Source organism: Hemitrygon akajei, chromosome 13 (assembly GCF_048418815.1).
Source record: "Hemitrygon akajei chromosome 13, sHemAka1.3, whole genome shotgun sequence".
NCBI classification, from domain to species: Eukaryota; Metazoa; Chordata; class Chondrichthyes; order Myliobatiformes; family Dasyatidae; genus Hemitrygon; species Hemitrygon akajei.
In genome coordinates, this window is record NC_133136.1 from 31,360,851 (window position 1) to 31,378,172 (window position 17,322).

At 40.6% G+C, this 17,322-nt stretch overlaps 1 protein-coding gene across 6 annotated transcripts in view; it reads left to right on the forward strand.

The window, feature by feature from the left end:
* Positions 1 to 17,322, forward strand: part of LOC140737737 (urea transporter 2-like) — a 73,843-nt gene that overhangs the window by 16,200 nt on the left and 40,321 nt on the right. Inside the window, exons 1-2 of one of the 6 annotated variants that reach the window (XM_073064329.1) lie at positions 11,950 to 12,153; positions 16,304 to 16,451. The exons of 1 other annotated variant lie outside the window; for it this stretch is intronic. In XM_073064329.1, coding sequence (XP_072920430.1) covers positions 12,115 to 12,153; positions 16,304 to 16,451 — 187 coding nt within the window. In that variant the 5' untranslated portion in view covers positions 11,950 to 12,114. Of the gene's footprint in view, positions 1 to 11,949; positions 12,154 to 16,303; positions 16,452 to 17,322 lie in introns of those variants that run through there. 4 more of the 6 variants (XM_073064331.1, XM_073064333.1, XM_073064334.1 and 1 more) reach the window with 4 other exon arrangements.

A 17,322-nucleotide genomic window follows, 5' to 3' on the forward strand; every position in this document is an offset into this window, starting at 1 on the left:
GAGTCAGCAGCACCGGCAGAGAATAGGCTCATCCCCAGGTCCACAAATCCTTGGAATATTGTAAGCATGCTCATCTCCTAGGCCACGTCCTTGGGATATTAAAAAGCAGCTTGGCAACAAGCCCCAGAAGTGGGTTCCACCACCACAAAGAACCAAAGTCTGAGTATAGCTCTTGGTCAGGGGCTCCGACAGAACCCTATCCACCTTTAAAAGGAAAATGAGAGACGTTAAAGGTAGAAATAAAGCTGTTTTCACAGATGAGCTCAAAGGTGTCACCATCGAGCGCCTCTCGAGCATCGATTTCCACCCCACATATACGTCTAGTCTATTGTATAAACATAATGTGCATGCACATATACCACGCTAATGTCTACCAGTTCAGTTCTCTGCCATGTTCGTGATACTTCATGATCCCATGGTCACCAACCTGAACAAATCCAAGTGTGAGTGTTAATCTTAAAAATACTCATCCAGTTAGACTGCTGAGATCGCTGGCCACAAGATGGGTCATGAACATATCCTGGACGAGCCCCCAAATGTTGTGGCTGTGAACGAAGTCACGGAGACACTGAAACTCTCTGATACAGAAGTATTGATTTCATGCACAAGCAGCCACCATACTGAGGCATTCTTGGAAGAAGATGGCTCCTAAACTCCTAAAAGTACATCACATTTTTATACCCTTAAGGTCAATGACAATTTAATACCGTTTCAATGATTACAGTGATATTGTTTATTTCAATACTTTGGGATGAACCAACTTCATTTAAGTTAGATATAATTTTCAAACACCAACACTCCAGACCCCTTAAATTGAATGTTAATCTCCATTGTCTGTCTAGTTGCATGCTGGCATCTCAGGTAATTGGGTGTTTCCTGGTTTGCAATCAACCCCTGTCTGCTGTTCCAAGAAGACCATTGTTTGAGCTGTGTTTCAACTTCAATCTGCAATCCACATTCAAATATGGAGGCTGGTTGCTGTTGAAATTAATATTTGTCAAATACCTAACTCCAGAATACACCCAACAATGTTTCCTAATGAACACATCTTTTCTCCTGTGAAGGTACTCTTGGATGTCTTCTCAGAGTCTGTACATGCATGTTTACACCCTTCTTGCACATTCTATATAAATCTTTCCAAAGATCAATGGTATATGTCTTGAGGTCCTTGAAAGAGAAGTTATCAGTCACTCTACAAATGTCTATGCATCATTGATCCATGATATTGATCTGTGGTCTTACACACAATAGTGCCTGGTCTCAGATGTTGGTGAAGTATCACATCAGGGTTACCACTGTAAGATTTTCTAATTTATAGTCTTGTTTGACTCAAATTTTACTTTAACTTAACTCAACAGACTTACTTGTTACTACATCAAATCACTATGAGTATAGGTGTATTGATGATGAACACAACGGCTTTATAACTAGTCTGAATTAGTTTGAATAGTGTTTTATAGCCTTTTCAAACTAGTTGTAATTAACAATAAGGAGGTCAAGCTCTATTCCTCGTAACCTGGGAAAACACCCACCAAGTTTGCTATATCCTCTTCATATGTTGCCTTTGATATGTTATTGAATGCTACTCTTTTTTCTGTTAAATATACTGCCAGCATACCACAGCAATTTCCTATTACAGTGGATTCCAGTTAATTGGGGCACATCGAGACCAGTCCATTTTGGTCCAATTAGGCAGCTGCCCAAATAGCCAAAGTTAAAATGGTATAAAAAAGACAAGTTATGTATTTAAATGAAGTACAGAACAAATTGGAATGCTACCAAAACTACTACACCATAAAACAGTGCATTAGTTCCTAATGGTTATTGATGTAGGAATTAATCCAGTGTACTCTGCCATGTTCTTTTAAGTTAGCAAAATCAGACAATAAACTGCCTTCAAACAATGATTTCGACAATATTCATGTCCATTGTAATGTTCAAGATGATTGCTGATACCTTCAAATTCTTCATAGTTCCACACTTGGTGAAGGAGTAAAGTCATTTTGTTTTCACTCTCAGCTGTTCCTGGCATCTCCAAGCCTGAATGCTTGAAACTGCGGTGAGCAAAGCAGTTGCTAAATTGTCTTACTGCTTATTACTCACCAACAATTAGTGACAAAAGTCACTGCTTTTTAAACACAAACACACACGTGGCATTATTAAAAAACCTTTCACCCTAAGCATGGTGTGGTATTTAACAGCCACACGACATACACGTAACTGACACTAGTTAGAAACTGTTTGGCAACTTCTTCTGTCCCAGCTAAGGCCCATGATGTCCCAAATAAACAAAGGGAATTCCAGCTATTTTCTAGATTTGTTTTTGTTCTCTAGGAGTGATCCCGAATAAGCTGCTGTCCTGATTAACTGATGGCCCAATTAACTGGAATCCACCGTACATATAAATATATCTATAGATATATGGTGAATGAAATTGATGCTTGGTGGTAGGATGTTACTCTTTCTCTCTCTCACTATCTATCTTCCTCTCCCCTTCCCTCTCCCTCTCTCTCCCTCTTCCTCCCTCCCTCCCTCTCTTCCTCTCCTTCTCTCACCCTCTCCCTTTCCATCTCTCCCTCCCTCTCTTTTTCTCCTTGCATCCTCATCATTCTTCCTCTCTGTCTCCCACTTTCCCTCCCTCCCTCCCTGTCTCCCTCTCTGCCTTCCTGTCCTACTTTCTCTCCCTCACACCATCACACTCTTCCTCCCCCCCTCTCTCTTACTCTAATCCCATGCTTTTACAGTCCAGCCTGCAATCACCATCTCTTTACCCTTGGTTATTTAAATATTCTACTTTTGATCATAACACTAGCTTTGAAATTTCTATTAGTAACATATTCTATATTATTCAATTATTCCGGTTCGGGAGCCCTTGTCATGACAAGCAGGTGATTTAAAACGTGGAACCTGTTGAGACTTAAAACCATAAGACCATAAGACATCGGAGCAGAATTAGACCCATTGGCACATTGGGTGTACTCTGCCATTCCATCATGATTTATTATCCCACTCAACCTCATTATCCTCTTTTCTCCCTGAAACCTTTGATGCCCTCACTAATCAAGAACCCATCTACTTCCACTTTAAACATACCCAGTGACTTGACCTGCACAGCCCTCTATGGCAATGAATTCCACAGATTTACCACCCTTTTCTAACTCTGTTCTTTCAGTTTTTCTGACTTTCTGTTGTTTTATATTGATCATGTAATTAAGCAAAGGCCAAAAGTTAAAAATTAAGAGAAGTGACGTGGATATTGTGAGAGCAGTCATAGTGAGAGTGGACAGGGTTAGACTGGGGGAATTGAAGCTTTATCTCAAGAGGCTTCACCACGAAGAGGCAGAGGCTAGCCTGAGGTCTCTGTCAAATTTCTCTGTCTTTATTATTGCACACGTAGAACAGGGAGCATGGATCCCAGGACAGTGATGTGCTCCTCTTGGACGACGTTGGAAAACCAGAAGACCTCAGTGTACCTGAGGGCTACAGCCACAAGAAGTGCATCTGGCTGCTGCTTTAGGGAACTGGAACTGGAACTGGATGACCTGTGAATCATTCAGGAGAGTAAGATTGGTGGGGGGGGGGGGGGGTGAATAGACAGGAGTTACAGGGCTACGGGGAAGCAGTCACACGTAAACTACAGGAGGCAGGCAGCCGATGTCCATCAGGAGAGGGAAAGGGAATATGCTGACAGTATGGAATACCTCCGTAACTATCTCTCTCAGTAACAAGAATGCCGCTCTGCATGTTGCTGAGGCAGGGAGCTGGGGGTGGTGATGTGGTGAGTAGACCTATCAGGAGGAAGTTACAGCAACCAGGTCTCTGGATCTGAGTCTGATTCTGCGTCTCAGAAAGGAAGTGCTGGAAAAGAGGAGAGAAGTGCTGAAAAGTTAGAACAACAGACAGGAAATTCTGTGAACAAGACGGAGACCTCCAGGTGGTATTTTGCCTCCCAGGTACTAAGGTCAAGGATACCATAGACTGGTTCCAAAGCATTCTTGAAAGAGAGGGTGAGCAGCCAGAAGCTGTGGTACATATTGATAACAACAACAATGGTAGGGAAAGAGATGAGGTCCTGAAAAGATAGGACTGAAGCCATAAAGCAGGACAACAAGGATAGTAACCTTTAGATTGCCTCCTGTGTCACACGCCAGTGCGAGTAAGAATAGCATGATTTGGCAAATGAATACATGGCTGAAGAACTGGTGCAGGGAGCAGGGTTTCAGATTTAAGGATTATTGGAATCTGTTCTGGGGAAGATATAACCTGTACAAAAAAGATAGGTTACTCCTTGAGGAGGACCAACATTCTTGCAGGCAGATTTGCCAGAGCTAGTGGGGAGGGTTTAAACTAGGTTGGCAGGGGGATGGGAACCAGAGTGAATAGTCAGAAAATGGCGTAAAAAGTAGATGCAGTGTATGGACAGACTGTGAGGGAGGATAGGCAGAGGATAGGGCACAAATGTACTATTTTAATGTGAGATGTATAGTGTCAGAACAAAGGTGATGAACTTAGGGCATTGACCAATACATGAACAATGCTATCACCTCCTACAAGGTGAAACCAAGTGACACAGGTAACAATGTTTTTCTCCCAGATGAGCTCAATGCCTTTTGTGCTCGCTTTGACCATTAAAAGCTGGAGGCACTCTTATAAACTCCCACAGCCCACGATGACCCTGTCATTTCAGTCTCTGAGGCCTATGTGAGAGCATCCTTCAGGAAAGTGAACCAATGGAGAGCATCTGGCCTAGACAGGGTACCTGGCTGAGTACTAAAGTCCTGAGCTGATCAACGGGCTGGAGTGTTCACCGGCTAAACTCTCCCTTCAGCAGTCTGAAGGATCTATGTGCTTCAAACAGGCTTCAATTATACTGGTGCCTAAGAAGAACATGGTAACCTGCCTCAATGACTATCGCCAGTAGCACTTACATCCACTGTGATGAAGTGCGTTGAGAGGTTGGTGATGAAACATACCTACTCCTGCCAGAGAAGCAGCTTGCATCCTCTCCAATGTGCCTACTGTTGCAAACAGTCAATAGGAAATGCCATTTCGTTGGCTCTTCACTCAACCCTGGAACACCGGGACAGTGAAGATACATCCATCAGGATGCTCATCACTGTCTACAGCTTTGCATTCAATACTATCATCTCCTTAAAACTAATCAATAAGCTTCAAACCGAGGCACCAGTACTTCCTTGTGAAACTGGATCCTTGACTTCCTCATTTGCAAGCTCCAGTCAATTTGGAATGGCAGCAACATTTCCAAAATTACTATCAGCACAGGTACATCACAAGGCAGTGTGCTGAGCCTCCTGCTCTACTCGCCTTATACTCTTTACTGTGAGGCTAAGCACAACTCCAATGTCTTATTCATGTTTGCTGATGACACCACTGTCCTCGGTTGAATCAAAGATGGTGATGAATCAGCATATAGGAGGGAGATTGAAAATCTGGCTGAGTGATGCCACAACAACAATCTCTCACTCAATGTTAGCAAGACCAAGGAGCTTATTATTGACTTTAGGAGGAGGAAACTGGAGGTCCTCATCAGGGGATCAGAGGTGGAGAGGGTCTGAAACTTTAACTTCCTCGGTGTTATCTTTTCAGAGGGTCTGTCCTGGGTCCCACACGTAAGTGCCATTACAAAGAAAGCACGGCAGCGCGTCTACTTTCTTAGAAGTTTGCGAAAATTCAGCATACAATCCAAAACTGTGACAAACTTCTATAGATGTGCAGTGTTCACTGATTCCATCAAAGCCTGGTATGGAAACACCCATGCCTTTGAACAGAAAAGCCTACAAAAGGTGATGGATACAGTCCAGTCCATCATAGGTAAAGCCTTCCCCACAGAGATCACAGGGTCACTAGGTGCTGTGGGAAATCGCACAGGCTTAGTGTTATACTCCCTTTCGGAGCATGCAGAAAAGGAGGTGAGCTCGTCAAGGAGTGAAGCATCTCGGCTGTTTATGCTGTTGTTTCACTTTATAGCAAATCATGGTGTGCAAACTCTGCCAGGGCTGTTGTGGATCTGATTATGTCTCCAATTTCACATGGAATTGCCTTTTCTTTCACATTGGCTTTCCACAGGTCATTCTTGGATATTTTGAGGATACTGGATCACCAGTACAGCAGAACCAGTTTTAAATGGGTCTGTACACTTAAAACATTGCACTGTTCATTTCAGCTCCTTGCATAGGAGAAATGTCTATAAATTGAAAATAAAATGTCATATATAACTCTGGTAATGTGCAAATACTGACAGTGATTGTTGGTAGACTAGTTAAAAAGACTACTGCAGTGAGAGTTCTAAAATGGTCTTGGATAAAATAGAAACATAGAAAGCCTATAGCATAATGCAAGCCCTTTGGCTCACAAAGCTGTGCTGAACACGTCCTTACCTTAGAAATTACCTAGGGTTAACCATAACCCTTTATTTTTCTAAGATCCATGTACCTGTCCAGGAGTCTCTTAAAAGACCCTATCGTATCGCCCTCCACCACTGTCACCGGCAGCCCATTCCACACACTATTTTGTTTACAATGAAGGAACAGTACATGTGTATTGTGTAGGTTACCAGCCAATGCAAAATATAGGGATGAGTAAATTTTCAGGAAAATTGCATGTAAAAATGATACAATGGTGATATTGTGGAATTTCTCCAACATGGACTAAATTGATATTTATTTGTTTGTTTGTTTGCTTGTTTATATACATATTTATTTATTTATAGATACAATGTACAACAGGACCTTCTGGCCCAATGAGCTGCAATGTCTAACAACCCTAACTTAATCACAGGACAATTTACAATGACCAATTCATCTACTAACTGGCATGACTTTGGTTTGTGGATAGAAACCAGAGCACCAAGAGGAAACGCACAGGTCACAGGGAGAATGTACAAACTCTTACAGAGAGTGCTGGAATTGAACCCTGAACTCTGATGCCCCAAGCTGCATTAACCTGCCCCAGCAAGAACAAGCATTATTGCAGCTCATTCTGGAATAAGGCTGGGTAACTTGCACAAGCATCACGGGGATAACATTTGGAGAATGATAATCATAATATAGTAAGGCTTATTTTCACTAGGTAATGTAGGTCAGAGAATAAGTTGAAGTGGAAAAGGAGGATGCATGATAAACATCAAACTGAGAACTAGGCTAAACAAAAGAATGCTCAGCAGGAAAATGAGGAAAGAATTGAGAACACCAATGAAATATTATGAAAGTATGTCAGCAGTTTCCATAAGTTCAGACATGTGAATCATAAGAGCTGCAACTATTGAGGTAGTCAAAGTAAATATATTGTCAAAGTACACATATGTTACCATCTACTACCTCAAGATTCATTTTCCTGCAGGTAATAACAGGACAGTAATGAAATACTACAGAATTTATGAAGAGTTATACATAAAGACTGACAAATGTGTAACCAATGTTCCAAAGAAGACAAACTGTGCAAATGAATCAATTGTGCACCATGGATCAATGCTCCTAAACTCCCTTTGGATCTTGGAATTCTTTTTGCTCAAAGAATGGGAAGGTTCAGTGCGTAAAGAGATTAATACATTTCTGAGTATCAAAGAAATAAAGGCGGGAATAATAGTGGAAAAATAAGTAAAGGTGAAAGGTTAGCATCGAAACGATGAATCGTCGAGCTGGCTCAAAGGGTCAGGTGGCTAATGTTGCTCCTAATTTTAAGTTCTTGAGGTGGATTGGGGTAATTAGGAACTAAATTGGAGCCTAGTCATGGAGGCAAAGTTGCTTGTACCTCTGTTCAAGCCATAGTTACCACAAACGTGTCACTTGAACCTTGGTGTTGGGGAAGCTTGAAGAGAAATAACCTGTGACAAATTTAACAGTTGAATGAATATGAATTAAATAAACCCAAGTCCTGTGTGTGTTTCTTGATGAAGAAACACAGAGTTTTGAGAAAGCCCCAATCCAGTACATGTGGTTTAAATGGGCTTTCCAAAAGTGTTTGGCAGATACTTTTCCATGCAACCATTGCTTATCTAATTCCATATGTTCAGCCTTACTAACAAAAATATGGAATGAGGAGTAATGGCAGCAGGGATTAAAAAAACTGTAATAACAGAACACAGAGAATTATGAAGAATAAACATGAGAAAGTTATTTATTTATTTATTTATTTATTTATTCAATATTTTCATATAATTTAATTTTTTTCTTTTTTTTCTCCCTCCGTGAAGTTTCAGATTTGACCAGAAGGATGTTTTCTTCGGTTTTTTTTGTAATCTTATCCTCAAATGGATTGCCCAGTCCCTTTTTTTTTGTTTTAGGTTACCGTAGATTCCGGACTACAGAGCGCACCTGATTAAAAGCCGCTGGCTCTAATTTTAGAAAGAAAATCAATTTTGTACTTGTACAGGCCGCACTGGATTTTAGGCCGCACCGGATTTTCGGCCGCAGGTGTCCCACGTTGTAATATGAGATATTTACACAGAAAGATATTACACATGAGGATTTTTTAACTTTTAATTAAATCCATATGGTAACATAAACAAATAAATACATATTGCAAATGCTTTTTTTCGAACCGTGCCTGTAACGCGGCTACTTTTAAATACGTTGCGTATACTTCTTTACTGAACAACATTCCAATATCTCCTAACGACTGGTAAAAAATATATATACTGCAGCCTACCAGGAAAAGTTATTGATCGCCTTTAACTTAAAAGCAGCGTTTTCGCTCCACCGCTCGCCCCCCTCCTTCCCGTTTATCGCAAACCGGTATCCCACAAGACGCGGCGAAACCGGGTGTGACGTCATAGCATCCCGCGATGTAGTACAGAAAACAAATATAGTTAAAACAGTTCTAACTTTAACTAACAAATGAATTACTAAGCGAAAATATTATAAACTAAATAACTGCCATAAATGCAGCACAATGCTTTTCTTCGAGTGTTTTCCATGTTGATGAGGGTGAGTACAAATGACTGATTTACAATAATTTAATTGTGAAAGTGCGCTTGATTTATTGTACAATTTCATTGGACCTCTGTGAACTACTCATCAATTTTATTGGTCTACTGTTACGAGGCAAAATGTTTTTGGCGGCATGAAAAAAAACCATGTATTAGCCGCTCCGTATTAAAGGCCGCAGAGTTCAAAGCTGTTCAAAATGTGGGAAAAAAGTAGCGGCTTAAAATCCGGAATCTACGGTAGTTTAGTGGTTTTTTCCTTCTTCTTATAAATAGGAAATTTCCAGTCTTTTTTTTGTATGAATTGTCAAGAGGAGTTGTGGTTCTCTGTTTATATATACCAGCCTAATATATTATACAGGATTTTGACAGTGTATTTCCTTTTCTTTGTTTGTATGTTTATTGTATTATGTATTTGATATAACTTCTCCTCTGATTTGTATTTATTTATATAATTTTTTTAAATCAATAAAAAAAGATTGAAAATGAAAAATGAGGAAGTCTGCAGATGCTGGAAATCCAAAGCAACACACACAAAATGCTGCAGGAACTCAACAGGTCAGGTAGCACCTATGGAAGTGAATTTTCAGCCAACGTTTCGGGCTGAGACCCTTCTTCAGGACTGAGAAGGAAAGGGAAAGATGTCAGAATTACAAGGTGGAGGGGAGGGAAAGGAGACTAGAAAATGATAGGTAAAGCCAGGTGGGTGGGAAAGGTCAAGGGCTGGAGGAGAAGGAACCTAATAGGAGAGGATAGTGGTCAATAGGAGAAAGGTAAAAGGGGGGGGGGGGGATCCAGGGGGAAGTAATAAGCAAGTGAAAAGAGGTAAAAGGTCAAAGTGGGGAATAGAACTGGATGGAAAATTTGCTTACCAGTAGGAGAGATCAATATTCATGCCATCAGGTTGGAGGCTACCCTCCAAATGGAATATGAAGTGTTTCCTCTCCACCCTGAGGTTGGCCTCATCTTGGTACAAGAGGAGGCCATGGACCGACACATTGCAATAGGAATCGGAACCACAATTATAACATTTGGCCACCAAAAAGTCCCGCTTGTGGCGGATAGTGTAGAGGTGCTCGACAAAGTGTTCTCCCAATTTACGATGGGTTTCACCAATGCTTGTTTTTCAAATGAAGGATGGTAGTTAGGTGATGCTAGATGATGTGTATGTAGTGGTGGGCAATAGTGAGGGGGGTGATTAATAGGTGGAGATTTGATTACATCCAGGTGGACCTCCAGATTGCAGGTAGATACAAATAATGCTGTGGGTTCAGTGCCAAAGGAAACAATGCAGAAACGTGTAAAGTGATGAATTCTGAGAGAACATTGAAGAGAAACACAAAATGTATAATTCCAAGCCCTTTGCATGAACACACAAAACTGTACATAACTCTCTGAAGGACAGGAAAGATTTAGGAAGTAACTGCAATGGCATACAAGATCCAGCACATCATAAATAAGAGGAAAGGGCCTAAAGCAAGGTGTCTTCATATGCCACTGCTTTGCCCACAGTTGAAGCTCTAAGCTTAATTCTGATCACTGCAATTTAGAAAGGATATCAGAGAGGAGGCAGTTAAATTTTTTCTTAAAGTAAGAGTGTTACGAGAGATTTTAGAGATCTTCAAAACAAGGAAGGATCTGGAAAAAATTGAAAGGTGACTGTTCCCATGGATGGAAGTTTTGAGAAGACACATTCAGAAATTGGCAAAATAATTCAAATAGGTATTTCATTTTTCATTATTCTGAAAGTGAAATGAAATTGCTAAAAAGGGATGCTGGAGTTAGAGTCAACTTGCTTTTTTTTAGGTGGGAATTGGATCACTAAACGATTGTATGTGTCACATTTTAACATGTTGAGACCATGAATCTCGGGGTGTTTTGTTGTTATCCCAGAATCTATGCTCTATGTTCTGTATGTTCTATCTGAATTCATAAATCACTCTGTGTGTGCCTATACAGCCAAGAACACATTTTGTTACCTTTTATCTTCTTTTGCACATTGGTTTGCTTGTCAGACTTGGACTGTTTATGTATAGTTATTTTTCTGTAAATGTTATTGTTTTATTTTCTTGAAATGCCTACAAAAATGAGTCTCAAGGTAGTATATAGTAACATATAGGCACTTTGATAATAAATTTACTTTGAACTTTGAACATTTTCATTGAGTTCTACTATACAACCGTTTCTACTCATCAACCTTACAGAAGCTGGCCATTCATTATTTTATTGGGATCAGATTGAGAGACAGAGAGGAGAAGAACATGAAAAAGAAAAGAGGAAGTCCAATTGATTCCTCAAACACATGGATTGGGTCTTGTGGTGAACTACATATACCTGTCTGGACATGCCCCTCTGCTAACTGCTCCTGTGGCTCCTCCCACAGACCCCTGTATAAAGGCGATTGGAGGCACTGCTCCTCTCTCAGTCTCCGAGATGTTGTGTGGTGGTCTCTTGCTGCTAATAGTGGCCTCTTATTGCTAATAAAAGCCTATCGTTTCCCTCCCGTCTCCGAGAGTTATTGATGGTGCATCAGGTCTATGCGTATCACTGAGATGGTCCAGGGAGAGGCAAAAGTGTGTGAAGTAACCAAAATATGAATCTGACTAAAAGTGCACGCTTTTGTCCCCTTTGTGTGCAGCACTAAAGTCTTTAACAGCAAAGTACCAACTTTAGTTTTATAAGAGGTGGCTTTCATAAAATGAGCCCGACCCTTGGTTGGAGGTTAAATGTTCACCACGATATCTGTACAAGCCCGACATGCCAATTACAATAATACATTCTCTAAATTTTCAAATGAAGCTTTATTTTCCACTATCATTTCCATATCGATTTTTCAGTTGGCCGGAACAACCCTTCCGTGTGATTTCACCATACCTCCTTCGTCGGCATTTCCAAACTGTCCCAATAGCAGCACACCTGCTGAGTGCATACATCCCTCGCTTACACAAACGCCCATTGAAAATTTCCGCCACCTCTCGGCTTTCTTGATCCCTTTCGCTGTCCGAGTTTAAGCTGTTTCACAATTGGCTTTATGCAGAGTCATGTGGGTTGTCGCGGTTCCACGTTAATCAAATGGGAATGCTCCAGCAAAACTTCAGCATTTAGCTCCGGCTAGTGACAAATTTCACACCGAGCTGTCATAGCAGCAACGCCATCAGTACGCTTCCAGCATGATCAGATGGGGCATGAGTGACGCCGGGCTGGTCCAGGTATTTGGCGCTTCATGTCTGCATTTTGTAAATTTTAGTATGTAAATACGCAGTATTTAGATTATGTTTCTGGTGTATTTTTAATTAAGAACTCAATTGACCACAATGACGGTTCCTTTCTCGCTGCCTGTTTCCTTCCGCGTGTGACTGTCTCCCACTCTGTCAAGTTGCAAATCAGCGGCGCCAGATCTAAAGGGGGCAGCGAAGGTGCGGGGTGAGTGTGCACCCCGCCTGGGTGCCAGCCTGCAACTCCTCAGTGCACACCACGAAGCAATGAAGAAAGAGGAATACTATCTATGATGTCAGTTAGATAAAACGTGAATTGTTCAGATATATTGCTTACCTTGCGTGGGGCTCGTGGAATTCAAGGAATAGTGGACTATCATTGTGACCTAGGAGAAAAAAGAAACAGAAGTTAGTCAGGATAAGGGGCATGGAGACACTAGGGTGCAAGTAAAAGTAGATTTGCCTTGTGAAGTTGTGACCCAGACATGGGTGCCGGGTCAGAGATAGATGGGGTTCAGGAAGTTTGTTTCCTGCTATAAAAGCGGCCAGCTTTACTTTGCTTTCCCTTGACAGCTACAGCTGATTTCCTGATTTGATTTCACTCACTGTCCGACAGATCCACACTGGGGGCAAGTGCTGGATCATTGTGCCATCCTGATTTCAAAGAGGGTGGGGGTGGGGGGGGGTGAATGTGGCAACCAAATGCGGCTTCAATGCATTCAGCATCTTTAACATCCGTTAGAACAACTTCACAGGAAGAGTTATATCATACCGCAATTTCAGATCGGGACATGGAAGAGAAGTATTGGGAGAAGTGACCGAACGCTTTGTCAAAGAGTTTTATAGCGCCCAGAAGATTAGCACGGAGTAGAGCTGAAGACAGGGAATTCCAGAACTCAACAAGGCAGCTGAATACTAAGTTGTCTGTGAGGGGCAAGTGGAAATCTGGGGTGATTATGAGGCCAGAATCAAGTGGGTGCTGAGATTTCAGAGGGTTGAAAGGACAGCGAGAGTACGAAGAAAACGGAGTGAAAGGCAAAGAGGGATCTAAATGGAAAGATGAAGATGACCGGGCGTAAGCCGGCTGAGACTGAGCGTTGTTACGCTCAGCAGCGATGCTTGAGTAAGATGCAGTGACCATTTCCCGTTCACTTATCCTGCTGCCAAACTAAGAGATGTGATTGTGGCAGCCCAACGGTTTGCACGAGTTTATAGATAAAAGATATATAAAGATTGGCTTTATTTGTCACGTGTACGGTCAGACATCGGAACATACAGTGACATGCGGAGCATGTTGAGGGGCGCAGTCCGCAAGTGTCGCGGCTTCCGGCGCCAATTTACTAACCCGTAAATCTCTGGAATGTGGGCACGGGTCTCAGAGAAAACGTACAAATTCAGTACCCACAGCGGCGGCGATTGAACCGCTATCACAGACTCCCAGAGACATAGAGAAGTACAGCAGAGAAACAGGCCCTTCGGCCCATCTAGTCCATGCCGAACCATTTGAACTGCCGGGTCTCATCGACCTGTACCGGGACCACAGCCCTCCATACCCCTACTATCCATGTACCTATCAACTTTGAAATCGAGCTGGCATAGCGTTAAGCTAACCGCTGCGCTACCGTGCCGCCTAAAATGTGATGTATGTTCATGGTACATTGCCAAGACACCTGTTTCCGAAGCTTGATTCATTTTTCTGAGAAGGACAATGCCCTATCTATACTTACAAACTTTTACAAGGAAGTTTTACAACTCCTACAACTTCCTCTACTCATAAAGGAAGGTATTCCAAAGGCGGTATTCTGTATATGTACATATTTGTTTTCCTTTAATTTCTAAACAAATACCTTGCCTTTTAAATTCATTATGTTTGTCATTGCAATAGTGTCAATTTAACAATAAACTATAAAAACATCAATCCTAATTTTTCTGTGGTTGCATTTACATTACCAGCATGCGCTGTACTAACCGAAATATCTCACCAAACCCTATTTAGTCATTTTATGTATTAATTGTAAAAAAAATTATAGAATTGACAAACATGCCATTCATTTTATGAAAAATATGAAGTTTCGGGAAAAGTATGAAGTTAAAATTTGAATAATTCACACTAAAATTAAAAATAGTCTGATTTTGAAGAGTGAATGACTCAAAATTAGCTAAATTTTAATTCAGCATCACATCTCCTGGAAATGTGGAACGTCTGATGGCTCTGGGTCTGTCCTCGTTATTTAGAAGAATAAAGAGGGTCTCATTGAAACCTTTTGAATATTGAAATGCCTAGACAGAGTAGATGTGGAAAGGATGTTTCCCATGATGGGAGAGTCTAGGACAAGAGGGCACAGCCTCAGGATAGAGGGGTATCCATTCAAAACAGAGATGCGGAGAAATTTCTTTAGCCCATGGGTGGTGAATTTGTGGAATTTGTTGCCACGTGCAGCTGTGGAGGCCAGGTCGTTGGGTGTATTAAAGGCAGAGATTGATAGGTTCTGGATTGGACATGGCATCAAAGGTTACGGGGAGAAGGCTGGGAAATGGGGTAGAGGAGGAGAAAAAAAGAATCAGCCATGATTGAATGGTGGAGCAGACTCAATGGGCCAAATGGCCTAATTCTGCTCCTATGACTTATGGTGTATGGTCTTCTCTTATCACATCACAGCATACTAAAATGCTTGTCTCAACATCAAAACTTAGGTTGGATGAAATTTGTCATGTGACTGGTCTGCATCCCATAAAATTGCCCAAATGTAAATAATAGGACTACAGTATAGACTTACATAAAAAGTGGCAAAGATCCACAATTTGGATCGATTTGAACAGCTGGGTGAAGAAAATATTAATAAAGATCAGAAAAAACATAGTGGAAGAGCACAAAACACCAGGAGTGGTATCAAAGCAATGCAATAAAGCCAAAAATTAAAAATTTCAAACCCTATATCCCCAACACTTCCTTTGAAAATAAATTGTATATCATCTTATTTTATGTTACAACATCTCTAAATTCTACACTAATCCCATCTGGCTACCAATCCCATGTATCTCTCTATACTCTGCCTCTTCAAGTGTCTGACTAAATGCCTTTTAAATATTGCTATTGTGTCTGCTTCTACTACCTCCCTTGGCAGAGCTTTCTTAGCGCCTGTCAGTCTCTGTAAAACAAACTTGATTGCCAATCTCTTTTAAACTTTCTTTCTCCCTCCTTAAATCTATGCCCTGTTGTGTTTGGTATTTCCACCACCAGAAATATTCTCTATGTCCCCTGTCTATGCTGCTCATAATTTCATATGCTGCTGTCAAGTCGACCTTCAGCTTCCGACACTCCCAAGAAAAACAATCCGATTTTGTCAAACCTCTCCTTATAGATCATTCCCTCTATTTTTGGTAGTAAACTGGTGAACCTCTTCTGCAGCTTCTCCATAATCTTCCCGCAGTACGGAAACCAGAACTGCACACCATCCCTCAATTGCGGCCTGACCAAAGCTTTATGCAACATGAGCTTCCACATAGCTGTACTCAAGTGTCCTAAACAATGTAGCCAAGTATGCAATACACCTTGATAATTACCCTAATCAATTGGGTTGCCAATTTCATGAAGCGACAAGATCCCTCTGAACATCAGAGCTGTTGCTATTTATTGTGCATTATAAATTACCGTATTTCTTAGTGTTTCATTTTCATTTAAATTTATTCAACAGATGAAATATCAAACTGCAGCTTCAGTTATATTAAGTTCATGTTTCAGTGCACATCCATGCAAATATTTGATTTTCTTAGTAGAGGGTTTTGGTTTATATGAACCGAATTGAGGGATGTGATCACAAAGCAACAATAAAATCTTTCTTTTTCTTTTTCAATCTTTTTATATAAAATCTTGAAACTGAATCTATTAAAAGTAAATATGCCTTATGAAAATAAACGTGCTTACGTGAAGTAGTACTCTTAATCACAAGCTGTTATTAAAGTTCTTACCTATGTTATAAATGGGTTCTAAGCTCTTTTGGTACAGTGTTATTTACGAGGTACATCTTAAATTTCTAAGCTTTATTGTTATTGTTATTGCCATTTGTTCTTAACTTTGTTAAGTCTGTCCTTAACTTTAAAGAGCTTTTTTTATGGAAATTCTGAAAATGATCGTGAATTTTAGGTGGAGTCAAATACATTCCTGCACCAAATTCAACCAGAATCTAAAGAACAGAATACAGCTATCAAAGAGGCTGAGTCTTTCAAATGCAATTGTGAAGATTTTGTAGACCTGCTTGATAAGATTAACAATTTTGGTAATTGGCTTAAAGGTAAGAAGCTGTTGTGTTGATGTTTTGTCTTTATTAATTTAAGTAAAATAAGGAAATATGCAAAATGTATACATATATAAGGTGAGAGACTGAATACTAACAGAACCTGCTCTGCCATTCAACAAGATCGGCTTATCTTCTATATCTACTCCTTTCTCCTGCACTGTTCCCTTAGTCCTCAATTCCTCTAGTATCCAGAAATCTATTGATACCAGTGTTGAATGCAATAAGTGCCAAAACTCCCCAGTCCTTTGGAATAGAGAATCCCAAAGATTCACCTCCTGAATGAAAAACATGCCTTCATTTCAATCCTAATGACTCACCACTTACTTTAAGTTAAGACTTGCTCAATAGGTTCTGGTTCCTTAGCAAGGGTGAGCTTCCCTCCAATATCTACCCAACATATTTCAATTTGATCTAATTCAGTCTTGTAGAATAGAGGCCTACCCTGCACAGTCTTTCTAGATCTGGCAGACCAACTAACCTATTGCAGGCTGGTGTATCTTCATTGCACTCCTTGCATGGTAACTACATACTTATTTGGGTCCAAAATTGTGCCCAGTAGTCCAGATACAGTCTAACCACAGACCAATACAGTTGTAGTAAAACATTTTTATACTTACACTCAAGATTCTGCAGTAAAAAAAGCTACTCTTCCATTTGATTCTCTAATTGTCAACTGCACCTACATAATATTTTTCAGTGACATCTGAACAAGGACATGCAGGTTCCTTTGAAAATAAAATATTATACCAAAATTTCCCAATCATTTCCCCAATTAAAAAAGCTCATAATTTCCGTGTGTACCTACATTGTTTGCCAAGTTGTAAATTATGTATGAGATGATGACAAATGTTTATATTCTATCTGA